At 45.6% G+C, this 26,220-nt stretch overlaps 1 protein-coding gene across 2 annotated transcripts; it reads left to right on the forward strand.

Annotated features, from left to right (window-relative positions):
* The first annotated feature begins 989 nt into the window (after positions 1-989).
* On the forward strand, positions 990-25,837 carry FLOT2 (flotillin 2). Of its 2 annotated transcripts, none has more exons than XM_066635117.1 (11): positions 990-1,097; positions 10,596-10,677; positions 15,228-15,318; positions 20,191-20,314; positions 21,025-21,143; positions 22,520-22,633; positions 22,743-22,862; positions 23,766-23,980; positions 24,796-24,979; positions 25,066-25,215; positions 25,764-25,837. In XM_066635117.1, exons 1-11 carry the CDS (start codon positions 1,049-1,051, stop codon positions 25,800-25,802), a joined length of 1,287 nt encoding a protein of 428 aa, XP_066491214.1. In that variant the 5' UTR covers positions 990-1,048; the 3' UTR covers positions 25,803-25,837. The 2 variants fall into 2 exon arrangements, with proteins under 2 accessions (XP_066491214.1, XP_066491213.1); XM_066635116.1 differs by lacking the exon at positions 15,228-15,318 and adding an exon at positions 17,094-17,184.
* Positions 25,838-26,220: the final 383 nt, after the last annotated feature.

A 26,220-nucleotide genomic window follows, 5' to 3' on the forward strand; every position in this document is an offset into this window, starting at 1 on the left:
GGGAAAAGAACATATCTCTATCCACTCTATCTATCCCCTGCATAATATTGTTGTCTCAATCATGTCCCTCCTCAGGCACCTCTTTTCTAGACTGAAGACCCCCAAACACTGCAGCTTTTCCTCATAAGGAAAATTTTACTGGGTCTTGATCATTTTAGTGCCTTGTCAGTGTGCCATGAGGTGAAAAAGGTTGAAAATCACTGGTCTAACTTTTAGGACAGTAAAATATGTGTTGGGCCTGTGTGATTATAGGGTGGTTGTTGCTGTTTTAATTGTGGAATGTTATGAAGCGGGAATGTGTAGTGGGTGGGGAGGCAGGTGAGGCAGAGCCTCCTCAGTGGAGTCCTTTGAAATGTGCTGCTGCTGTGTAAGGTGCAGGGTGGGGAGGTAGGTGAGGCACAGCCTCCTCGCTGGAGTCCTTCAAAAAGCAGCACTGCTGCTGTGTGAGGTGCAGGGTCCCCACTGGAGTCCTTCAGTCCTTCGAAAAGCAGTGCCACCGCTGTGTGAGATGCCTCCACACCGGAATGCTTGGAAAAGCAGTGCTGTTGCTGTGAGGTGCAGGATGGAGAGGCAAGTGAGGCAGAACCTCCTCACCGGAGTCCTTCAAGAAGCAAGGGATGCCATGTGAGGTACAGGGTGAGGAGGCAGAGCCTTTGAAAAGCAGTCCTCTGCCTTCCAACCCTGTACCTCACAGGGGGGTAGCACTGCTTTTTGAAGGACTCTGGTGAGGAGGCTCTGCCTCACCTGCCTCCACACCCACCACATATCTCTATATATGAATATATAGATATGTACACATATACACGCACGCCCTATGGAAGTGCTGGGCCCCATGTGAGACCTCACAGTGACAGCAACGCCTGATCAGCGCATCGGTGGGGGAGGGGCCCAGGCGACGGTTGCTCCCCTCCCCCCACTCTTCCCCCCCCCCGTCTCCTGACGCGCTTCCCGTGGGCGGCGCCGGGGCGCGGTCGGGGGAGGGAGGCGGAGGAGCGGCGTCGCCTTGGAGGGGTCCTGCCGAGGGTGGGCGGGGAGAGCGAGCGGCGCCATGGGGAACTGCCACACGGTGGGGCCCAACGAGGCGCTGGTCGTGTCAGGTAAGGGGGCGGGGGGCGGCTTGGGAGGGGCTGCTGGCTGCGGAGGGGCTGCAGCCAGACCCCAGCCCAAGCCTGTGCGCGTCTACTCGGAAGTAAGTCCCATGCTAGTCAGTGGGGCTTGCTCCCAGGTAAGTGGACACAGGCTTGCAGCCCCCAAATCCAGTCCTATGCATGCCTACTCGGAAGTAAGTCCATTGTCGTCAATGGGGCTTGCTCCCAGGTAAGGGAGCAAGCACTGCAGCCTCAGGACCCCATCCTATGCATGCCTGCTTGGAAGTAAGTCAGTGGGGCTTCCTCCCCTAGGATTGCAGCCTCAAAGCCTCGTCCTATTCATGCCTACTCGGAAGTAAGTCCCATGATAGTCAGTGGGGCTTCCTCCCAGGTAAGTGTGGATAGGATGTCTTCTTGGACCAGGCAAGCCTTGAGGAGGGGGATCTCTTTCCCTCTGCAAACCCTATGCATGTTTGCTCGGAAGTAAGCCCCCACTGGTCTCCATGGGGCTTCCACCCAGGTAAGTGTGCATGAGAGGACTGCAGCCTGTATGTGCTTCCTTCTGGTTAAAGAAAACCACCCCAGAAATCCCATAGGGTGCAGCACCTTGTTCCTCTCAGGGGCTTGGAGAATGGCAATGAAGATGCATGCAAAGCAGCAGTAGCCCACTGGTGAAGCATTTAAAGGCTGGCAGAGGCAGTCCATCCCCTGACACACTTTCTTGTCTTCTCCCCCCTCCTATGTTTTTAATCATGTGGGTGGAGGGGTGGGGTGGAGGCAATCAAGAGAGTGAGTGGTCTCTTTTTTTCCTCAGTTCTGCCCCTTTCCCTGCCTTGCCCAATTGGCATCGAAAGCTGGGTGGTTCCCAGAGCTGTGTTGATGTTTACAGCACCCTCCGGTTATTGGTGTCGATGATGTGGTGTGTTTTGGCACAGTGTGCCCCTGATACAGCTAGCCCGTGCAGTGGTGGTCACGTAATAGTCCTGGCTCACATTTTCCTTGCTTCTTCATCGGCACCGTGCTCAGGGTGAGACCCGCAGGACCAACTGCACTTGGCGCATGACATCATGCTACATGGATTCCTTGTTCTGTGCATGGGGAAGCTGATTGTGCATCCTTATGCATAACAAGCAGCGGTGTGGCTGTTCTGCCCTATTGGGGTGCATGTGCTGAGGAGCAGTGTCTAAGCACAGCTTTCCAAAACGTGTAAATGGCAAAATAGATAGGAGTTGGCTCATCACGTATAATTGTTTCCCTATGGAAGCATGTGTGGGTGTGTATAGGGGTTGAAAATCTATTTTTAAAATGAGTTATATACAGTATTTGTCTTTTTCTCCAAGCCAACTAAAGAAAAATAAATTTTTCTTTAAATAAATTTTTTCTTTAGGGGCGCAGGAAGAGGTTATTTTACAATTATGTGTCTTAAAATGTTTCCTGGCTAAGCCAGAGCCTGGTCACCCGTAATTTTTCAAGGCCAATGTTCAATATAATATTAAAAGTAATATGGGACAGTGCCTCTGAACATGCACAGAGTGCTGTTACCATTATCACACCCATATCACTTACAGGGAGGGATTTCCAAGGCAAAGAATGTGGTATAATTGATCAGAAGGTAAGCAAGAGCTTGGACTCCTTTCCTGAAAAGTAGTGTAAGAGTGTTTGCAGGCTGTTCAGCCCATAACTAGAGAAGGCTAATTCAGCTTTTAAAAGCAGGCAGGGGTTTTTTCTCTCTCTCTCTCTTGGAGTTTCCCTTTAAATGCCATATTCCCTTTCCTGTTTTCCCGGAATAGATAAAGCTGCTGCTGTAAGTTGAAGACAATGCTAGGAAAACAGCGTGAATGTCCCTCCCAGGGTTAGTGCCAATTTTGGTGGTATCGTTTTTATGGAGATCTTTGTGTTAAAAATGGGGTTAAATAACCTCTTCCCAATGCCATGGTCCTCATCCTGACTGTGGGCCACCCATGTCTGTTGTTTAAACATACACACACACACTGACCATCATATCATTTATTATATTGTTTATGTTAACCTTACATAAGAACAGCGCCACTGGATCAGGCCATAGGCCCATCTAGTCCAGCTTCGTGTATCTCACAGCGGCCCACCAAATGCCCCAGGGAGCACACCAGATAACAAGAGACCTCATCCTGGTGCCCTCCCTTGCATCTGGCCTTCTGACATAGCCCATTTCTAAAATCAGGAGGTTGCGCATACATATCATGGCTTGTACCCCGTAATGGATTTTTCCTCCAGAAACTTGTCCAATCCCCTTTTAAAGGTGTCCAGGCCAGATGCCGTCACCACATCCTGTGGCAAGGAGTTCCACAGACCAACTACACGCTGAGTAAAGAAATATTTTCTCTTGTCTGTTCTAACTCTCCCAACACTCAATTTGAGTGGATGTCCCCTGGTTCTGGTGTTATGTGAGAGTGTAAAGAGCATCTCCCTATCCACTCTGTCCATCCCCTGCTTAATTTTGTATGTCTCAATCATGTCCCCCCTCAGGCGGCTCTTTTCTAGGCTGAAGAGGCCCAAACGCTGTAGCCTTTCCTCATAAGGAAGGTGCCCCAAACCCGTAATCATCTTAGTTGCTCTCTTTTGCACCTTTTCCATTTCCACTATGTCTTTTTTGAGATGCGGCAACCAGAACTGGACACAATACTCCAGGTGTGCCTTACCATCGATTTGTACAACGGCATTATAATATTAGCTGTTTTCTTTTCAATACCTTTCCTAATGATCCCAAGCATAGAATTGGCCTTCTTAACTGCCGCCGCACTTTGGGTCGACACTTTCATCGACCTGTCCACCACCACCCCAAGATCTCTCTCCTGGTCTGTCACAGACAGCTCAGAACCCATCAGCCTATATCTAAAGTTTTGATTTTTTGCCCCAATGTGCATGACCTTACACTTACTGACATTGAAGCACATCTGCCATTTTGTTGCCGATTCTGCCAGTCTGGAGAGATCCTTCTGGAGCTCCTCACAATCACTTCTGGTCTTCACCACTCGGAAAATTTTTGTGAGGTTTATCATAATGTGTGGTTTTGCCCTGACATGTATTGAGATGCAGTTCCTGGTTTGATTTTAAAGCGCTATTTAGAACTGGGAATGTTTCTAGTTCTGTGGACTTGGTGCATCTCCTGTGCCAAATACGTGCGGGAAGTGTTTCAGACTGTTGGGAAGCTTGGATCTAGTGAATGCAGGACTAATTAATTTGAACTACAGTTCAGCTTTGGAAGCTCTTTTCAGTGGCAGGGCTCTAGGAGAAAGTAACATCATAGAATGCTTCTGCAGATCCAGAGTGCATTTTCTTTAATAATGAGAAACAACTGCCCAGTCTACATATCTTAGAGATTGGTTTGTGTCATGTATCTGTATGCAACTTCCAGCCAGACCTCAGCGCCTCTACTTCTTTCTTTAGCAGTTAACCAGTTCCTCCAGTGCAAAGAGCCCCACGACAGGTGACCAAACAAAATTGTATACCTAAAACAACCATTTTCCTCTCTGGCTGTTCACTGTTTTTCCTTAAGACTAACAGTTCCTTTAACAAGTGGGTGAAAAACTATTCAGCTCTAGTTGGTTAGTACATTATTAGCATTGTGTGATGGTACATACAAATTACACCCTTGGGAGCGTGCTTTGCTTTGCTCTGGGGCAGTTAAAAAACATCCTGCTTTCATAAACGCTGTTCTGTCTCTGGCAATATCCTTACAGCTCTGTTCTCAGTGGTGTATGTCAGTAATTATATCACCCAGGGTTGAGTGATTTAAATCTCCAAAAACAGCTGTCAGTTTGAAAGGAACCGATTTAAATCAAGTTTCCAACTTTTAATGCATGTATTTCCTGAACAAACCCGCTTAGCATTGGTTGCTATAAAAATTAAAGCATTTTGGTTTGCAGCTAAGCAGAGCCTTTTCTCTACCAGAAGTACAATTCCGAACCTCCAATCACGTAGCTCACTTGACTTTTAATCTACAGAATATATAAGTGCTCAGGGGAGCAATTGTGAAATTAAGAATTTTTATTTTAACACATGTAAGGACATTAAGCAAGATCAGTGACTCAGACTAAGGCTGCAGTCCTTGTCACACTTTCCTGAGAGTAAGCCCCATTGAACAAAATAGGACTTACTTCTGAGTAGACCTGGTTAGGCTTGTGCCCTAAGGGCCTAATCCTCTCTAATTTTCCAGTGCCAGTGCAGCCATGCCAGTGGAGCATGCACTGCAACCCTTGGTGGGGAGGCAGTCAAAGAAGCCTCCTCAAGGTATGAGAACATTTGTTGCCTTACTTCTGGGCTGCATTGTGACTGTACTGGTGCCGGAATGTTGGATAGAATTGGGCCCTAAGTGCCCAGAACTTTCCAGAAGCAAAGGTGGGTAACTGTTGTACAGAATAGTGTTTCTATGTGATATTGTGTTGGAGATCGTTGAGCCAAGGTACACAAAATCATGGACAACCTCCAGTTCATGTGCAGAGATTGTAATGCAGGGAGATGAGTCCACATCCTGAACATGACCTGTGTTTTCTTCAGGCTGATTGTCAGTCCAAAGTCTTGGCAGGCCGTGCTAAAACGATTCATGAGCTGCTAAAGATCTTTGGCAGAGTGGGCGGTGACAGCTGCAAAGAGGAAGTCAGGCAGACATTTCAGCTGGACTTTGGACTTTGCTCTTTGCTCTCAGTCTGATCCCACTTGGAGGCAGGCTGTGCAGCATGGCCTCTCCCAGTTTGAAGAGACACTTGCCCAACAGACTGAGGCAAAGAGACAAAGAAGGAAGGCCTGTAGCCATGGAGACACACCAGGGACAGACTACATTTGCTCCCAGTGTGGAAGGGATTGTCACTCCTGAATTGGCCTTTTCAGCCACACTAGACGCTGTTCCAGAACCACTTTTCAGAGCGCGATACCATAGTCTTCCGAGACTGAAGTTTGCAAATGGAATGGTGATATTGTGAAAGTAAATGTCCATGCTGCTTGGCAAACCAGAGTTTACCATGATATCTGAACTGGCAAGCTATGGTTTGTGCTTGCCTTCCAAACAAGAGTTGTGAACTTCCTTCAAGCTGTTGTTTGCGCAGTGTAACTGACACTTAAAAGGAAAAAAATAAATAAATAAGAACATGTTTGAAAAATCACTGGAGTTTTTTCACCCTGACCTCACCCAACAAAAATCTACATGTGACTGAGAGCTGTAGCAGGAAGTGGCTTCTAATGCAGATTCCAGGAAAACTTGCACAGATTAACTTGAGATTTGGTTAATTTTCAGTTCCCACATGGTGGTGTCTTAAAGTCTGTTAAGCTAAACTGTCACGTTCCTGCTCATCCCCCATTATATGGCTGCCACTCAGGGTTTACTAAGCTGCCAGTTGTTTTTATTCATTTCTGTCTGGAAAAACAAAAATCTGAGGGATTGTGATACCCCTGGCAGACCCTAGTAGCTAGCTGGTGAGCTGCACTTCGCTTGGTGTTCACAAGTTAGGTGTGAACTATAGGCCGGTTTTATTTTCAAGCCAAAACAAACCATTTTCTCTTACTTTGCTGATCTGTTTCCAACCTAGAATGCTGTTTGTCAGAGATGCTTGCTAGCCTTTAGAATGGCATGCAAGCCACCACCTGCCGTAAGGTGCAGTGGGAGCACTGCCTATGTATTTAACTTCTTAAATTGACCCGTTGTGTGAAATGGCACTGTGTCTAGTGACCGATTGCAGTGATTCCCGCTGCTCTGCAAGGACCCTGAGTTGGATAACTGCTCTTTCTTCAGAAACAGCCTTCTTGAACTGTTGCTGTCATTTCAGGAATCCAGGCTTGCCTTTGCCAAATGTTGAAAGCTTAGCAAGCAGACGGGGCAGCCATTTCCCTGTGTGTGCTTCCTTGCTTCCCTTTCTCTCGTAACTTACTTTATTGCACTTATGTCGGTGTATTATGCAGGCAGACTTTGTTGTTTTGAAATTGCTCTCTTTTCTCATAGCTTGGTTGTAAGGCTGCACATAGTTGGGGAAAGTGGACACTAGGTATGAATTCAACAGTTAGTAAGGAGAAGATTGGTGTGCATTCTTATCTTTACTGTATAGTCCTCGGCTATGACAATCTAGTGTCAGGAGAAGCAGTCTGCTTGGGGCTGTGTGCCACAAACAAATGCCAGACATTACAGTTGGAATGTTATGGACATGTATCACGTGCAGAGAAATGGAAGCTGGCCCAGCTCCCTGCCTGCCAGAGTGCTTCTGAATGACACTGCACCAAATTAGTTGAAAAGAATCTCTTGCTGTTCTCTCTCTCAGCTGAGGGGAGAACTCGTTCTTATTTCAGCTCTACAACTCCAGCAGGAAACCATGTCTGGAAAGACCTAGGTTGATGTTTGATGACTAAACAGCCCTGCTGGATCAGGCCAAAGTCCCATATAGTCCAGCATATTGTTTCATACGGTGGTCCATCAGTCTCTTCCAGGAAGCTCACAAACAGGAGAGAGAGGCTTATTTCTCTCCTGTCACTGTTCCCTGCAACTGGTATTTAGAGGCATACTGTTGCTGAATCCAGGGGCCATCATGATTAGTAGCCAATTATGAACCTGTCCTCCCTGAATTTGGTGAGTCTCCTTTTGAAGCCATCCAAGCTAGTGGCCATCACCGCATCTTGAGGCAATGAATTCCACAGATTAATTGTGCCCTCTATGAAGTGCCATCTCCTTTTTTCTGTCCTGAATCTCCTGCCAAACAGTTTCATTAGATCAGTGGTTCTCACACATTTAGCACTGGGACTTACTTTTTAGAATGAGAATCTGTCAAGACCCTCTGGAAGTGATGACTAGAAGTGACATCATCAAGCAGGAACATTTTTAACAATCCTAGGCTGCAATCTTACTCACACTTACCCAAGAGTACGTCCCATTGACTATCATTTTTAAAAGAATATACATAGTAGCTTCTTAAAAGTACAGGTCTGTAACATTTCCTCAAATGCAGTCACGTACCATCAAGTCAAATATATTAAAAATAAAATATTGAAATGAATAGGGACCCACCTGAAATTGGCTTGCGACCCACATAGTGTGTCCCGACGCACAGTTTGAGAAACACTGCGTTAGATGATCCCTGCTTCTGGTATTGAGTGAGAGAGAAAATTTTCTCTGAGAATGTAAGGACCTGTCCTCTTATTCTATAACTACATACCAAGCTGAGTCAAAAGCCTTTGGTGAAGGACATTGTTCAAAGCTTTTTTGAATCCCAAAGTACACTAATCTTTGTAGCTGCCATGGCAATTGGTGTGTGTGTGGATGGTGCATGCTTCAGTGCCTTGCAGGGCCTCCTCTTTCCGTGGCCAGCAAAATCAGAATAACATAAGCAAATATGTTTGTAATATATTTTTGTAACATTGGTCCAGAATTTCACTCTTTGAGGGGAAAAAATTTAAACTGATAACATTGCACAGCTCTGATGCCACTTCATGTCCTTCCCATTGCATCCACTCTCCATGTCCTTACAAAGGAATTTCTATGTGAAGTATAGCCTTGTGTCTTAAGCCTTATGAATAGCCCCCAGTTTGTGTGTGGTGATGTTTATTATAGAACCATCCATGCACACATTGCTTAAAAGAGAGACCACATCTCTATCCCAAGGGGCTTTTAATCCAGAAGTTGACGCAAGGGAGATATGGAAGGAAAATAGAAGCTAGATAAACAGGGGAAGAATGCAGGCGTTTCCCTTTATCCATGGGGATGCGTTCCTGGCCCCACTGCAGATACAGGAAATAGTGGATATGGAGGAACCCTATCTCTGCAGTCCCCCATGCCCATTACCTTAGTTGGTGTAGTTTATAGTTGTGCAAAGGGATTGTGTACTTACTTTAACCAGACGCTGTAACAGAAAGCATGGCAAACAGGTAGGTAGCTTGCAGTTATAGGGGACAGCTCAGCGAATGTGCTTCCTGTTAATATTCCCTGAGTTGTCTCCTCTAGCTGCAGACTGTCTACCTGTTTCTCTTGCTATAAGCTTTCTGCTTTATAGCATCTGCTTAATGCAAGTACATGATTCCTTTGCGGGATTATAAACAAAGGTAATGGGTGCGAGGGGGGGGCTGTGGGGATAACCAGATCCATGGATACCTGTGGTACCTGTACACTCTTCCCTCTTTATACATTTCTAATCCATTCCTGAAAACAGTCCTTATAGAGAAAAATCTGAATAATGAGTATGGTTATTACATGGATTTAAATGGAAAAATTCTAACTTGTTCCAAAGCCATTCTAAATTCACCCAGAGATCACACTAAATGCATAAAGACTACATTTCAGTAAACCTAAAGCAAGTCTTTGTCTTTCACCACATTCAGTGCTTTAGCACCTCAGGCTTTCGTTCCAGAGCACACACAACTCTCTTGCATTTTACTGGTTTTTCAACTTTTCCCATTCTTTTCTTTCCATTCTCTTTCTCACTCTTCTTTGCTTTTGGATCCATACTGCACTGGTTGGTAGACACATAGCACATGACAGTGGGGCAAGGGAAGAGAGCAAAATGAGGGAAGCCGGCAGAACACCAAGAGGGAGAGTGTTCCAGAGTGCTGCAAGTATAATTACAGTAGTGCTCTGCCCACCTAGGGGCAAAACTAGTGGGAATTCTGTAGTTCAATCCATTCAGCAGCTCAAGTAGCTTCATTCAAATGCCTAGTGCTGCTATTTCTCTTATTTGCCAACAGGTGGTGCTGTTGCTGGACCCAATTCTTTTTTGTCTCAGATCTTAGCGGAAATGTCTCAGCTTATAATCAGAGCTGTGGAATTGGTACACAAGGCCTCTGACTCCAACCCCATCCAAAACAGTACTGTGCTGGATAGACTCTTCAGAGGGGGGACATGATTGAGACATATAAAACTATGCATGGATGGATGGATGGGCATTCTTTTCCCTTTCACACAACATCAGAACCAGGGGACATCCACTAAAATTGAGTGGCAAGACAGAACATACAAAATAAAACATGTCTTTACTCAGTGTGTAATTAATCTGTGGGACTCCTTGCCACAGGATGTGGTGATGGCGCCTTGCTTAGATGCCTGTAAAGGGGGATTGGACAGATTTATGGAGGAAAAGTTCATCACAGGTTACTAGCCATGATGGATATAAGCAACCTTCTATGTCTAGAAGTGGGCTATCACTGAGTGGCAATGGAATGCAGATATCTTGTGTGCAACCAGAGGCATCTGGTGGGCCGCTGTAAGATGCAGGAAGCTGAAGTAAATAGGCCTTTGACCTATCCAGCAAGGCTCAGTCTAAGGCAGCATCTTATGCTCATGTATGTGTCTGGTTGAACCTACTCTGTGGTTTTGCTCTTCCTCCTCTGAGATCCACATAACACTATTGTTGCTTAATATGGAAATGCAGGTCGTTGAAAGAAAGAGAGTTCATGACTCATTTCAGCCCTTGGTCTTCCTTTGAACTCTGGGAAGTGGGAGAGTTGTGCTGTTAAACAATCACACTGCTGAGAACCACATCTTCTCTCCTTGTCCCACAGGTGGGTGCTGTGGCTCAGATGAGAAACAGTATGTCTACGGAGGCTGGGCTTGGGCCTGGTGGTGTATTTCTGACACACAAAGGTAAGGAGGGGAGCACTCCAGTATGTCAGTGGTCTCCTTTTGGGGGGGAGGGATTGCCAAATGAGATGCAACAGTGGTGAGTAAATGTTTCTGGCCCTGTTTGTATATAAAACAGGGCAGTGGGTGGGTCTTGCTTTTAGTAAACTTCCCCTCAGTCTATTGCTGCAGCCATTTACTTCATTCCCAGCTCTTTTCAGTATCTGAGCTAGAAAAGGGAGAACAACAAGTGGATCAACCAGCTGCATAAAGGTTAGAGTGGGGAAGAATCAGCACCCTCTCCATGTTCTCCTTTTACTGTGTTATCTCTGAGATAGTCTACCTGAATAAAGGGGCCCCAAGTGGTGAATAAAGAGTGGGGCTTGGTGTGTGTCTTATTTTGATAGTAAAAGCAGTACATAAGACAAGCTGACTTCCAGTATCTATCTTGCCCTCAATAACCCATACCAGTACAGTAGCTGGTACGGGACATTTCTTGTTATATTGCCAAATTTGAGCCTACTTTACACTGCATTCCCCATCCCATCAGTCCTGAGAATTGATTAGGTCAGTGGTTCCCAAAGTGGTGGGTTGAGACCCACCGCAGGAACCGGGTGTGGGCCATTCCCCCTTACAGAGTTCCCAACTCCCTCGGAAGAGTTTGGGAGCCCTTGGATTAGGTAGAAAGCTCATTGGTGTTTCACAGAACTATGGTTTCCACAACTCCCTTTCTTTGGGCTTAGAGCAGATCATTGAAACCAATTAACTGAGAGGATTAGACATGCCCAAAGTAAATCCTAAACCATGTGCTGGGGCTCCCTAGTGCTGTAAGAAATAAAGTTGAGAAACCTGCCCACTGGGTCTCTGTATGATTCACAGGTAAGGGAAACATTGGGATTGGGGAGTACCTAGCTTGCTTTCTTTTGCATTTAACCACACTGCAACAGAGGAGAGATGTGCTGTTCACTGATTGGCCATTGCAGAGGGAATATGCTTTGTAGCCAGCATATGGTCTTTAAGGGTATAATTGGAGGTGGGAATGGGGTGAGTTTCTGCATCTGGGTTTTTATCTTTCTGCACTGGAGTGGTTCCCATTCCTACAAGTGTGCTGGCATCCTGTGGGTTGGGATAGAGCCTTTGCTAGCCTTTTGGGAAGCTTTCATACCCCTTCCTGCCTTAACTGTGAAAGTTGCTTGCTGTGTGCCTTCTTGTGCAGTCTTTGATTAACTGTTCTCTGTGATGGTGGTGATGCTGTTGCTATCCTAATGCATACTGTGTCGTCTGCAGAGTTCCCAGGGTTCTATGGCATGTAATAATCCCCTCAACTCCTAAAGGAGGCACCTCTGCTTCCATAAACACTAACAAGGAAAGGAGAAAGATGGGACTCTCTGGGTTTGCAGTGCGAGGAGTAGAAAATGGCAGTTGATGCCACTGGCTGACCTCTTCACAAGGGTGGGGGCTCCTATGGGGGGGTCTCCACCAATTGGTGCCTGTGCTGCCTGTGCCATGAGATTGTCGCTCACTGGAGGGGCACTTAGCTAGTTGGAATAGTTCACTCAGAGGCCTAGATTGATCTTGTTGATCACATCCAAACTGCCACCAACATGTGTCTAATATGGAGACTAAAGTATGGCATGTATGCATGTATAATGTAAACGAGCTGTGCTGTGAGTCTTACACTTTTCTGACTTGTTTATACACTGCAAGCTCTGTGCATGTGTTGGTGAAGTTTCTGAAAGACGCTTCTGATACTTTCTGTAGTGGACGGGGCCCAAAACCATCTCCCCATGATTCCATTACCCCAACAGTATGGAACTGGAGAGTACCTCCTCCACAATTATATGCACTTCCAGTCCTGATTGATTTTCCAGAATTCTCTGCATTTAGTTTCCAGTGCATTTTTAAAATGATATTTAGGCTATTCAAGGCATTCCACATAAATGGTAGATCAAAATTATTAACCTTGCATTATAGAGTAGGCCAGGGCTTGGAGTGGATTGAGATTAAGGCCACCTAGTGGGTCCACAAAAAGTTAAAATTAGAACTGGGGACTTCCCGGTTTACTCCCTGGGCTACTCAGTTTTACCAGCTGTCAGCCATGTACATTGCTTTACGACACATAACATGCTAAATCCCAAAGCACACCTTAAGAAGCAGGTCATTATTATGTACTACAAATGGGTTGTTGAGGATGAGAGTGTGCTTTTTCTCGGATACACATGCATTGCCAAAGGAAGTTGGCATGACCCTTGCTATATTGTATTCACCATCTGCTTCGGCAGAAATAGCATTTTTCTCTTTGGGGAGATCATGGAAGGACTTCCACTTCTTCCTGGTTTTAAAAGATGGACAGGTGCTCTAGCAAGTGCATACATTTCAAAGAAGTCCTGCACTTTAATCATGTGCTCTTTACAACTGAACTGTATCATTGTTGTGGTCAACCCAGACTTCTGGTTATATTTAGACCCATTCTTAAGTGGTTAGCAAAAGGCGAGGTGAGGATCAAAATAAAATTTACCAATAGGCTTAGTGCCTAGAAAATGCAACTGCTAAATTTGAGTTAACCTGGAACAGCTGGGATGGGTTTAGGTATAGGGGGAGGTCTGCCAAGATGTGCTGTAGGCTAAGTTGGTGTCTGCCATGGTCTCCCCTGCAAGCATAGCATCTATACACAGACACAGAACTTGGCAACCTCAGCTTGGACAATTTTCTGGTCCTTAAAATGGCAGACAATGCCTGGTGAAACTGGAAGCTAGAGGAGAGGTGAGCAGGTGGTATCGGACCAAGGCTTTGATGCTGCTTTACTTTCTAGAAGAAGCAGGGTAAATTTTAAGTATTGTTCAGCTATTCCTATCGCAGTATTGGAGATACACTGTACTTCAATGCAGAATCCCTTTCCCTGAAAGTGTAGTGTACTTGCTTATTTAAAGGATTTCTATTACACATTTCAACCCATTGGCAGAGGTGTTTGTTTCCTGTGAGTAAGATAGGATCACAGCTTTACTGAACGCTATGGGCTTACTTCTGAATAAAATAACACCGTTTTCAAACACCTCTACCCATTGGTCCTCAAGGTGGCTTACAGACAGATGTTAAGGCATTATGTCATGAATATGTACAGTTTAGGCCTAGGTTAGCATGTGAAGCCTGAACCAAACTAAGTCAGTAACGGAGAAGCGGCTAGCAGTTCCTAGCTGCAAGAATGTGAGTAAACAAACAAAAAGATTGTTGTCTCTCCTTTGCTGGCCAGAAAGGACAGAGAACAAGAATTACAACCCATTGGAATGTTTAACACCTCAGTAGACTGAGGGGCGCCTGATCAAGGGGAATGGAATGCAGCTATGGATCTCCAGTTGGGAGGGGTAAGAACTAGGAGGGCTAGCAACAAGACCCACTCCAAGAAGGTTCTGTCCTCAAAAGTTTCTGATTGGACAGTCTAAATAAGTATGAAGTCACCTCAGCACTATTAGCATAAGAAGTATACTAATGAGTGCCCCAAGGGTGTGTCTGGTTCTTCTTGGGCAGAGTTTTTGGTTGCAACATCCTGCACGATGTGAGCTCCATTGTCCACCACAGGCATCTGGCCTCACAGGTAGCCTGGAGCTAAGAGATCTACAAGAGTAACTGACCCAGGTGAGAGATAGGTATTAGTAGAGATAGCCAACTAGCTTTATTATTTTATTGCTGATATGTTTCCTAGATGTTTATGCCTCTAGCATTTGCTGCCTTATGTAACCTTATGTACTTAATAAACTAAAATCTCTTTTACCAAGTTGTTTCATTGTCTGTTGGGGACAAAGGTTCAGAATCCTTCCTAGCCGTTCAGCAAGCTACCAAGTACTCATTGAGGTCTAGTAACTTGAGAACTGAAGTTTTAATTGGAGAAAGCACTCAGTGCCTGCAAGGGATAGAGTTAAGCCTAGAGGGTCTCAGTGTCCCTGGACTGAGACACTGGCACATACAGGGTGGTGGCAGTCCTACGGAACAGAGGGGCCTTGAGGGCTTTAGGGTTTGAGAACCAAGAACTCTGAGCACCCCAAACCCCCTAAGTTTGCAACACAGTATAAGGGTGAAACATAAAAGCACAATGAGTAGGATCAAAAGAAAATCATAAGCAGTAGAAGAAACATTTCTTAAATATAATAAAAGCATTTCCATATTCTGTCCCATCAAAAGTGTGAGAAAACAGGGAGTTTCAAAACTGCTGCTGGAAAGATAAAAGAGAAAGTGCTAACTATTTGGAGAAGGTGTTCCAATATCAGGGTGCCACCACCAAAAAGGCCCTGTCCTTGGTGGCTGCCATCTTCCTTTGGGTTGTGTATGTACTGTAGTTGTTCCCCTAGCAGGGTTTCAGTTGACAGCATTGGCAATTGGCAGTTTCATATGGGAGAAGGTGGGTCTAACTAGAAGCTGTGGGTTGACATTACACTCTGAAAAGCCATAGCATATCATCTTGAATCCATAGCAGCCTGTAAACCCAAAAAGTCCCACCTTTTCCTTGGCGAGTGGGTTCTCTTACTCTCTGGTAACCACCTTGTGTGTTTGCTGTCCTACCCTTATTTATTGCTGCTCAGACTGTCTTTGGAGGTTATGACCATCCTTTGTCGCTGTGAGAATATTGAGACGTCGGAGGGGGTCCCACTGTACGTAACAGGGGTCGCACAGGTAATACTCCACCCACTTCTAACATGTTGTCCCTAACCTTCTCCTCTTCCTTCTGTCCCACACAGCAGCAGCAGCAACAGTGGCAGCAATTGGACTTAAGCGCTCACCTTTTTCTCTAGTGGGCCGGTCTCCGCACCAGCACTTTCTCTCCTTTGCTCCCTTGTTTGGCTCTTGCTACCTGCTGTTGCACTCCTTGGTAATGTAGACAGGTGCATGCAGAGCAATTCCAAATTCCAGGTTTGGCTTCTGGATCCAGTGGGGATGTTGTTGGCACTTGCTCACTCCCAATTGCCACATTTGCCTGCTTCACAAACATTGCACAGAAACAGGAAGTCTGGGTAGTTCTCTGGGAAAGAGGAAAGACGTCATGAAGATTCTAATTTGGGTTAACTCTCTATGGACCGAGCTGAATCTTGGTGCAGATCCTGACAACTGTGTACTACTTCTGAAATGAATAGAGTTGTATAACTCTTTGGTGTATTATAGTGTGATTTTTCATAGTCAAAGTGCATTCCATCAAGTGAAAACAAGGCCAACAATGCAAGCCCCCACATGCATTTTTTATTTTTTTTAGACTTCTATACAGAAATCAAGATTCATCTTGTCCAGCATAAGTCTCCATGCTACTGCATCCAGAGGGGCTAGACATGCAATTTTATGGTGAAAATGCAAAAATGTCCCATTCAAGTGAGGCTAAAACAAAACATGCTTTAAAAACCTCTCCCAGCTTAGCTGCTAGCAACAGAATTCAGCTCAAACAGAGAAGTCTTATAAGCCTATATAAACTGAGATTTTCAACCTTGAACAAGTCTTCCAGAAATGTGAGTTCCCCAGTTGACAGGCTGAAGAAGGTAGTTTTTAGTTATGGCCCTGGGAGTGAACTGGAGTTCTCTTTAGGCCCAATCCTTTTTAAAAGCTAGGTCTTACCTGGAAAGCTACAAATGTCCAAACGTCAGCATTCTGGTGTAGTCCAGTGCTAAGTGGACTTCATCTGGGAAACAGGTGTCCCAGTGGATTTGGGCTATAGCTTCAGGCATTGTTGCAGAAACTCTGTGAAATGGGAACAATAGTTACCTATCTAATGGGTGATTAGATTGTGTAATAATGTACAATAAAGATTATATAGCATTTTTTTAAATATTGCAAGTGTTGGCTATAGAAAAGCAACAACGTAATTGTCACTGTAGAATCCATGGTGATTGGATACTGTACCAACATCTGGGCAGTCTCCAAAGCTGCTATCATTACAGTGATGTAGCCTTAGGGGCACAGTTGCTGTTAGCTAAGGGTTCTTGCTTGCCCTTGATGCTTGGGTTAATTAGGTAGCCATGGGACAGATGCCTTTAAAATACATTTCATGTTCCTTGTCCAAGATGGCTTGTGATGCCAAACTTGAGCATGGACTCTTGAGTGTGACTTGGGTGTGAATGCCCTCTTAAATTCTGTGAGACAGGAGAAATCTCACGACAGATCTTTTGGTAAGGGGAACCTTTGGGATCTCACAGCTGTGGTAGCCAGCAGTTCAGTTGGCGATGTCATGTGATCCAGAGCAATGTGGCTTCAAAATTTTTCTCTATTTTGTCTCTAACATTCATTTTAATGAATAGGCGGGGGAAAACACCCTTGTGTGTTTTTATCAGCTGGCTGAATGTCTTGTGACTGGACAAGCATTGCATCTGCATTACGTGGGATGAATGCAACAGGTGGCCCCGGGTCAAGAGGGAGAGCTGAGCCTATTACCTGGAAGCGTTCCAATGTTTTACGTTTTTTGGCAGGATTTCCCTAGAGATAATGACGTTACAGCCCAGGTGCGAGGACGTAGAGACGGCGGAGGGGGTAGCTTTAACTGTCACAGGTGTGGCCCAGGTACAGTAACTCAAAACACCTCCTTTTAGGAATGCATGACTCTAACCCTTCTTCGTGGTCTCTCCCCCCTCCTAGGAGGCTGCTGTAGCCCAGTGGAGAGGCACTGACTGCTCTGAAAATATTGTCCATGTTCAAAAGCTGTATTTTATCCCCAACTCACCAGGTCACATTGCACACAAAACACCTGTTTGGGGAGGGAATTAGTGCTTTCTGCCACTAGGTCATTGCTTCTCTCCCTTCTAATGCAGCAGGGGGCAATATTGTTGCCTTGACCTACTTACACAAACACAGTCCCAATGCCATTCTAGTTGGAGCTGTTCTCCATTGCTTGTTTTGGTCCTGAACGTGCACTAATTGACAAATGTTGTGGTTTAGTTTTATTGTTTGTATTGCTGTGTTTTGTATTGTAACTCCAGTGTTCATAAAACTGATTGCAGCAGTACCCACTTTGACAACTTATTGGACCTGGCTTCCTGCTGCCATGCTCCAGAGTGGGCTGCTAGCAAGTCATCTTGTTGGTGTTCCCTGTTGCTCCTGATTTGACCAGATAGTTTGGATTTGGCCCAGCAATCACCAGTTGCTGATGGTAGTCTAAAAAAGCAACTGCAAAAAGCTGTTTTGCTTAAACCTAAACCTATTCCAGTATTAAGCTGCTCTTTGTAGCACGCCTGTAGTCTGGATGGCATGGAGGGAAAGGATTTCAAAGGATAGCTGATGGCCCTTCCTTTGAATAGGGGGTGGCAGATGACAGCCTTCTAGCACTATGAACTGAAGTTCCTGGTTTGTGAAGTGGCCAACTCTATCTAATAAGAACTTTTCTGTTCTCCCCAGATTTAATCTGGGTTTTTTTTAATGCACAAAACATTAGTCTCAGGGGAGGGCTTCTTAAGAAGGAGAAAAATGCTTTACTGCAGCCTTACAAATAAGCCTACAAAGTTACTGGCTCACGTTTTTTACTAGTCTGTCTGCTCACACCTTTATATTTGTTGTTTGTGGCACACTGACAGAATGAAGACAAGAACTGAGCTGCTTCAATCTATGAAAACTCCCTTGCCTTAGTTACTTGCAAACCTGCATTTAACAGTTTTGTTGCAGGATCTGGTGACATGGAAGTAAGTTAATACATCTCCAATAGATTTTGTCACATGTTTCAGGAACAGTTGGAAGTTCAAACATGGAAGATCTCTCAGACACAAACTAACTGGTGAAGGGTCTTCATTGTCTTAGTTGTACTCACTGCCTGGGCCTGTGATTATAGGTGAAGATGTTTTGCAGTCACAGGGATTTGTAAAATCTTCTTCCAAGTCCTGTGTGAATGGTCTTAGGATTTCATTTTGCAGTTTGAGCTCCTATAGGCAAACTTTGGTGGAGGCCAGAAACACAATTCACCAGGAAGCTCTCAGGTGCAAGCCTCTTTGAAGCAAGTGGAAACTGCACAGGGCATTAGTTTAAGTGGAGCTTGTTCAGAAGAACTTTCTGGAAGGAGAGTATCCCAGATGTTTAACAAGAGTTAACAAAATGAGTGTTCCAACCTGCTCTGTTATTTCACTTCAGGGAAACTGGTTTTCTTCATAACCGTGGCTACGCACCAATTAGTTAAATCTGGCTTCCACCTTGGAATCTGTCTGTTGGGAGCCCAGAATCCTGGCTCTCATCAGCTTCCGCTGATGAGCTTCTCAGAGTATGCCTAGACGAGGAGGGTTTTATTTGTTTAGCCCAGGGAATTACATGGCTATCTGGATGTCGTGACTAATCTTTATGTTCTCTTTCATGAATGTCTGTTGATGGATATGTCATGTTTTCTCCTATTCTGCACGCTTTTGGGGAAAAAAAATTAAAAAGTATCAGCAAAAAAAAAAGTGGGGTTGATGCTGCAGTTCCCCAAGAATGATATTGCATTGTCTTTGATTGGGGTGAAGATTTCAGTAGGATGAATGCACAATACAACTCCTTTTCAGTTTCTTCTGGCACTTTATTTCTTATTATTATTTATTTTATGGCCATGCAAGTAAATGGGAATTTGTATCTCTCTCTCTCTTTTCATGGTACATTTTTAAAGTCTACTAGTGGGTTTGCATTTTAATTTTTCAATCCTTTGCTAGGCTTTTTTATAATGCCTTTTGAGTGCTCTCTTAACTACCAAGCCAGATAGGAAATGAAATTATAAAGGCTAAAAAAAAAAAAAGCATTATCATTAGTCTTACCCTAAGGATAGAAGCCACTCCAGGAACTATCGGAGAAGAGCCATTGTGGAACAGTGCCCAGCCTTTCCCCATAGACCCTTCCTATTGCCCACCAGTTCTCAAAGAGTCCAATACAGATTCCTCCTCTCTCTGCCTTGTTTTCCTTTTGGATGCCTGGGATGGATGTCACTGTCTGGAAGAAACAGCTGCCCCTCCCATTGATGCAAAACAGTGTGTGCTGCATCTGCAGACAAATACTGTAATCAGCTGAAATTTTCTGGGTAGAAGTTTCTGGGTAGAAATAGCTGAAGAGAGGGAGCTTGTTTCATGTTTTAAGTTCTCTCCTCACAACCACCATGCCCAACTGCATTTTTGCATTTCCCAGATGCAGAAGTTCCCATGCAGCAGAACAGAAAATTATCATTCTAAATAACTATGTGGCAGCACCAAAATTCATGGCTTCCCACTTGAGGCTGTGCGGCTCATGCTCTGTAGCAGTTGGGCCCCCTTGTGCCACTGTTTCTAATTCCTCCATTTTGAGACTGATTCAGAGGTAGAGCTTCTGGGAGCTCTGCTTCTGACAAACATGAGACTCTTCCCATCCACCCACCTTCAGGTCTTCAGTTTTTTATTCCAGGATAACTTTATATAAACAGGCTCTTGGTGAGATGTTCCCTGGGAACAAAGTCTAGCCATTTCTGAGAGTCAGGGTTTGAAAATGTGCCATGTGGCTACAGACTGTGGTTTGCTGTCACCAGTGGTCCTGTCTCCTACCACTTGTCCCTATTTTCATCTCATCTAATTGTCTCCTTTTTGTCCACAGGTGAAAATAATGACTGAGAAGGAGCTTCTAGCAGTGGCTTGTGAACAGTTTCTTGGGAAGAACGTCCAAGATGTTAAAAATGTGGTCCTTCAAACGCTGGAGGGGCATCTTCGGTCCATTTTAGGTACGTGGGGGCAGGGACTCTCTTACCTAACAAAGCTACTTTGACCCTTCTCAAAGACAGGCCTCTTTCTCTGTCCCTTTTGTGCAGGCTGGTGCAGCCTGGTACAGGTAAAGGCTAAGTCTGTGTGTATTGGAAAGCAAGTTTCTAGCTCTTATTGTGACTACAGAGAAATTTAGCTGTGGCCAGTGCCTGGTGAAAAACAGACAGAGGGCTTAACAGGGCTTCTGCTGCGGGAGTGGGGGCTTCAGTGCTCTGCATACCCACTTGCCTGTCAGAAGCATAAACAACTTATGCAGGTACAGACAAACACTCTTAATTTGTATTTTTTTATTCAGGATGCATGTTTTCCAAGATTTCTGGTCCTAGCTAACTTCCAAAACACCCCTTTTGGCTGTCTGCTATGTAGCACACCGTCCACTTTTCTCTTTGGGGGCTTCAGACTGGAGCAGAAGAAGGCACTTGAAGAGTAATGTTAAACTGGTCTTGCCTATTTTGTTCCGTAAACTTCTAGAATAGCAATTACCTAGAAAGCTACTTGAATATCTAGGCCAAATAATCCCTCTCACTGTGCTCACTTGGTCAGGTGAGCTACATTTTATCCAGACCAAGCTGGTTCCAGGATTTGCTAATCTCCAGATAACCCCCTTTTGCTTTTGCTGATCTCTTGCTTTTGCCAAACACCATTGACCCGTTTGTTTCCCACTTTGTAGGGACCTTGACTGTTGAACAGATCTACCAGGATAGGGACCAGTTTGCCAAGCTAGTGCGGGAAGTGGCAGCCCCAGATGTGGGCCGGATGGGTATTGAAATCTTGAGCTTCACTATCAAGGTATGGGCAGAACCATGCTGAGGATGTTTCCCTGCTGAGTTAGCAGCTGCTGTTGGTGCTAGAATCATCGTTGTGGCCATGTAATCAGTAGAAAGAGCATGGAAGAGTTATTTAAAGTGCCTCTGTTGGCTTTAAAGGGCTTGGACATCTGGGATAGGAACAGGCACCTCGAACAGGCATCTTCAACATCCAGACTTTTCAAGCCAGGTGAAACAGAGTTGAAGGGAAGGGTGGGCAGATGTTGTGAGGCAAATAGGCAAAGGAATATATAATCCTTCACTTCCTTCCCACACCCACTCTGCCCCTCTTTTTTATTTTAATCTCCTGTTATGCCACTGAAAAGTCCCCCATTGCTTACGATGAAATGTGTTAAAACCAATCAGTAACTCATCTGATTCTTTGCATAATTGTTAACTAAATTGGGCTAGGAAGATATGAAAGTGAAATATTTGACCAAATGCAAATGTGTTTGCTTGTCTTCTAAAAGGACATGTGGACCTTGTTGAGGAGAGTATTCCAGAGACTGGGAGCTGCCACCTATGTTCCCTCTAATCTCCAGAGGAAGTGTGTGAATGGTATGGTGCCTGTGCAGGGGCTGCTCCAGAGCACTTAGCAATGACATCATTGCCAAGTTCTGGTGCACCAACAAGGAACCTACATGGGACTTGAGTTCCAGCTGCACAGCCACCCTGGCTGCCACCAGAAGTGCAGTAGTACTAGTGGACACCAGACTGAAAAGTCCCCATCTGAATACCTTAATGCAGTGGTTCTCAAACTGGGGCATTGCGACGCCCCAGCCTGAGAGCCCTAGCCTCTGCCCCCTTAAGGGGCAGGGAGGGGGGGGAGGCAGCAATGCAATCACCAGAATCACATCGCTTTCAAGGGGCGCACGGGCTTGCTTTGACTTACCAGAGCCTGCAGGAGGCTCCCGGGGGTGCAGGGAGCCATGCATGAGCCCACGAGGGCTCCCCAACATGCAAAGTATGTAAAAATAACAATCGCAACCCACTTCTGTTTTCGCAATTGCAAACCGGAAGTAGGCCGTAATTGTTAAGAGTGTCTCTGCATGTTGGAGAGCCCTGCGGAGGCTCGCACGGGGGCCCCCACACCCCTGGGAGCCTGCTGCAGGCTCTGGTCAGTAAAGCAAGTCCGTGTGCCCCTCGAAAGCACTGCGATTCTGGTGATTGCAAGAATTTCCCCTTCCCTGCAAAAACTTACAGCAGGGCTCAAACTCCCTGAGAGTTAGAGAACCGCTGCCTTAATGCATGGAGTGGTTGATGTTGGAGATGGGCTCTGTTTCTGGTTCTGAGCAACATATGGCTTAAAAAAGGGAGGCAAGTGTCCTGGCCAGAGTGATTTCATGGCTCTTCTTGCAGGATGTCTATGATAAAGTGAGCTACTTGAGCTCCCTGGGGAAGACCCAGACAGCGGTGGTCCAGCGAGATGCTGATATTGGAGTGGCTGAGGCAGAGCGAGATGCTGGCATCCGGGTAAGTTGGGTGATGCATGAAAAGTGCACTTTATGCTCCTGTCCCTCCTCTATTTCCAACCATTCTGTGAGCACTCAGCTGATCTGTGCCTCCTAATTTGCTCTTGCAGGAGGCAGAGTGTAAGAAAGAAATGCTGGATGTGAAGTTCATGGCGGACACCAAAGTAGCTGATTCTAAGCGAGCCTTTGAAATGCAGAAAGCTGCTTTCAGCCAAGAGATCAATGTGAAGGTGTGTGGAATCTGCAGAACGGGGAGATAACCGGTTTTGGGCTTCAGCAGTGGAGAATGCAGATTGTTGTATCCGGGCCACTGTGACATTACTCCTGACTATTGTAACTGTTGTCTGTGGGGTTGAGGGTAGAGAGGACTAAACTGGGGGAAACTGTAAGCAAAAATGTTCAAGCAGGGCAGGAAGTAAAAAATTTGTCTGGGAAATCTCATAAAAGCAGAGAAGAGACTGTGCTGTTGACAGAAAAGAAGTGACAGGGATGGATGGCAGATGAAAGCCAGGGCAAAGGTGGTTGAAGAAACGAGAACAAAGTAGACAGTGGGTTAAGGAAGGGGATCTTGAAAGAGAGAGAATTATGGGGAGAAGGAGAAGTTCTAGTTTGGGAGGATGGGGCACGCGGAGGGCTTTTCGCATGGTCTAGGGTCGTGGTTCCCAGCACTCGTGTACCCCTTGGCTGCCGATTTCCATAAATCATACCCCTCCTACTAGCAATGTAATTAATATAGTTGCTGTTATTTCAAATTTATATATTTTCAACGACTGATCCATATCTGATAATACATAATTTGATGTCCAAAAACTAGAAGTTGGTGGGACTTTGGCAGCCTGCTAGCTGCCTTCCTTCCTGCCTTGCTAGCCCCACAAGCCTTTTTCCACCATTATTCTGTTCTTTTTCAAGTACCCACAAAGGTCCTGGCAAGTGCTCCTGGGGATACACGTAGCCCAGGTTGGGAACCTCTGGTCTAGGGCACAAAGGGGATTCTGTTCTATCAGTAGGAAGTCATGGAAAATTTTTGAGTGCTGTAATCCATCTTCTGAGTCTCTGGAGGGCTTGGGATGAAGTGAGACCCTTTCTGAACATATGTGCTAATGGCTTTCTCCCTCCCCCCCAATTCCTTGCAGACAGCTGAAGCACAGCTGGCGTATGAGTTGCAAGGAGCAAAAGAACAGCAAAAGATCCGCCAAGAAGAAATAGAAATTGAGGTTGTGCAGCGCCGGAAGCAGATTGACGTGGAGGAGAAGGAGATTGTTCGCATGGACAAGGAGCTCATCGCCACTGTCAAGAGACCAGCGGAGGCTGAGGCCCACCGGATGCAGGAGATTGCTGAGGGAGAGAAGTGAGTGTAGTGGGAACTGTGTGTGGAGGGGTGAGGGTGGGGAGAAAAGATTTCTTGCTCCCTCTGAGACTTCAAACTACTGCAACTCAGAATGGGATCTTGAGTGGTGTGAGGCTGTGGTTTGCATGAGAACCTTTCCCCGAAAGCTGCCATTTGGGGAACAGGAAAGAAATTTGCAATTCTACCTTATGAGTTGAGAACCCAGGAAGCTGCCTTATATGAAGTCAGACCAATTATCCACCCAGCTCAATATTGTTTATACTAACTGGCAGTGGCTCTCCAGTGTTTCAGACAGAAGGATTGTTCCAGCCCTCCCTGCAGATAACAGACATTGAACCTGCATGCAAAGAATGTGCTCTACTCCTGAGCTACAGCCCTTCCCTAGGGGGATTTGTGTCTTGAGTTATCTGCTGCTTCTCTCACACTGCTGAATTGTGTGAACAGAACCAGTGGACACCAAAGTGTTGGATTCAAAGCAGGCCTTTGAAATGTAGGTTGGTGGTAAGAAGGCCAACTGGATTATTTGGCCTTATGGTCTCCTTCTAGCTCAGCCATAGGCACTGTTTGAGTGAGATACTCCGCCATGTCTCCTATTGTGTTCTGTTCTACTTTATGGTCAGCCCAACTTGATCCTGCTTCTCCACCCTGCCACTTTGTGCCAGTCCACAAACTGTATTATTTGATGAAATGAACTCTAAAGAGACACCCAACATATAGACTAATCCAGGGTCCTTGCAGGGTCAAGAGGTTCATTTGGGAGGAAGCTTTGTATGCTCTACTCTTCAGGACTCTGATCCCATTTCTTTTTCTTAAAGGGTGAAGCAGGTGATGATTGCTCAGGCTGAAGCGGAGAAGATCCGCAAGATTGGAGAGGCAGAGGCCTTGGTCATTGAGGCCATTGGCAAAGCAGAGGCTGAGAAGATGAAACTCAAAGCAGAGGCCTATCAGCAATATGGGGAGGCAGCCAAGATGGCATTGGTATTGGATGCTCTACCTCAGGTGAGGCTCTTAGTATGTTCTGAATGAGGAAATGGAGACTCCAAGACTTGTGACTGGACCCTGATGAGCTGTTTTCTTTCCCTCAGATTGCTGCCAAGGTGGCTGCCCCATTGGCCAAGGTGGATGAAATTGTGATTCTCAGTGGAGAAAACAACAAATTGACTACGGATGTAAACCGGCTGTTGGCTGAGATTCCTGTGTCTGTGCATGCCCTTACAGGAGTTGATCTCTCCAAGGTGAGAAGCAGAGACTGTCTGTCTTCTGTTTTTTTTTGGGGGGGGGGGAGCAGTTTGGTGTATCTGAATCTTCACTTCTTCCACCTTGTTCTTTACTAATGGTGGAACTGAGCAGTAAGGAGAAACTTTGGATTCAGGCTGAAAGCTTAGGATTTCTGATCTTGATCATGACCACTAGACTTGATCCTAGGGCTGATGTCTTTAGAAAAAGTGCTTGGCTTTAGTATATGCTGTTGCAGATGTATTTTGGGGTGCATGAGACACTTGGGGATCCCCTTTTTAACTTACTCAGTGAGGTCAGTCTTTGACTACTCAGAAGTGCACTTCCACTTTGTTAAGCAGACCCATTCATTTAGGTGGTGCTGGCATCAATTTCTCTTCCTTAGCCGCCACTTGCACCTGTGAGACCTTAGGAGTACAAACATTAGCAGAAGAAATTCACAGTACTGATCTTTATTTGATTCCAAAAATCAGTCCAGTGTGTCTCCTTGATTACTGTTTTTTCAAGCACTTTTTCCTAACAGTTCCTCTGCTGCTTTCCCCAACAGATCCCCCTGATTCAGAAAGCAACTGGAGCCCAGGCCTGAGATGAGGCCATCTGGTGAAGAGCACCCCACCCATGGTTTATGCACGCCCCACCAACTGCCTTGAACACTGGGAGCTCCTCTTTCATCAGTGGCGACAGTGGGGGCTACACTCGGGTGCCTTATCTTTTGGGGACCAGAATGGCACTTGTCCACTGGTCTGTCCATTTCCAAGAGAGGTTTCTTTTTTGTAATTCCTGCTTTGTGTCTTGCTAGCCAAACTCCTCTCTCATCTGCACTCTTTGCAAAGTTTGTGCCTTGATTGACTGCTGCGCCACCCTTTCCTAGCCGCCACTGTCAGGCAGGGATGGACCCCAAGTGAAAGGTGCTGGAAGCAGGGGTCTGTGCCACTTGGGTGGTTCCCAGTTGAGAGACGCTTTCCCTCCCACACTTTGTGAGGAGAGCAAATACCTTCAATGTG

Source organism: Tiliqua scincoides, chromosome 8, assembly GCF_035046505.1.
Source record: "Tiliqua scincoides isolate rTilSci1 chromosome 8, rTilSci1.hap2, whole genome shotgun sequence".
Taxonomy (NCBI): domain Eukaryota; kingdom Metazoa; phylum Chordata; class Lepidosauria; order Squamata; family Scincidae; genus Tiliqua; species Tiliqua scincoides.

Bases quoted from the DNA above. Each gene is read 5' to 3' on its own strand.
- FLOT2 (XM_066635117.1), top strand. From the start codon at position 1,049: ATGGGGAACTGCCACACGGTGGGGCCCAACGAGGCGCTGGTCGTGTCA. The intron at 15,319-20,190 runs GTAATACTCCAC...TTTTGTCCACAG, and splicing joins ACGTAACAGGGGTCGCACAG to GTGAAAATAATGACTGAGAA. The intron at 21,144-22,519 runs GTATGGGCAGAA...CTCTTCTTGCAG, and splicing joins TCTTGAGCTTCACTATCAAG to GATGTCTATGATAAAGTGAG.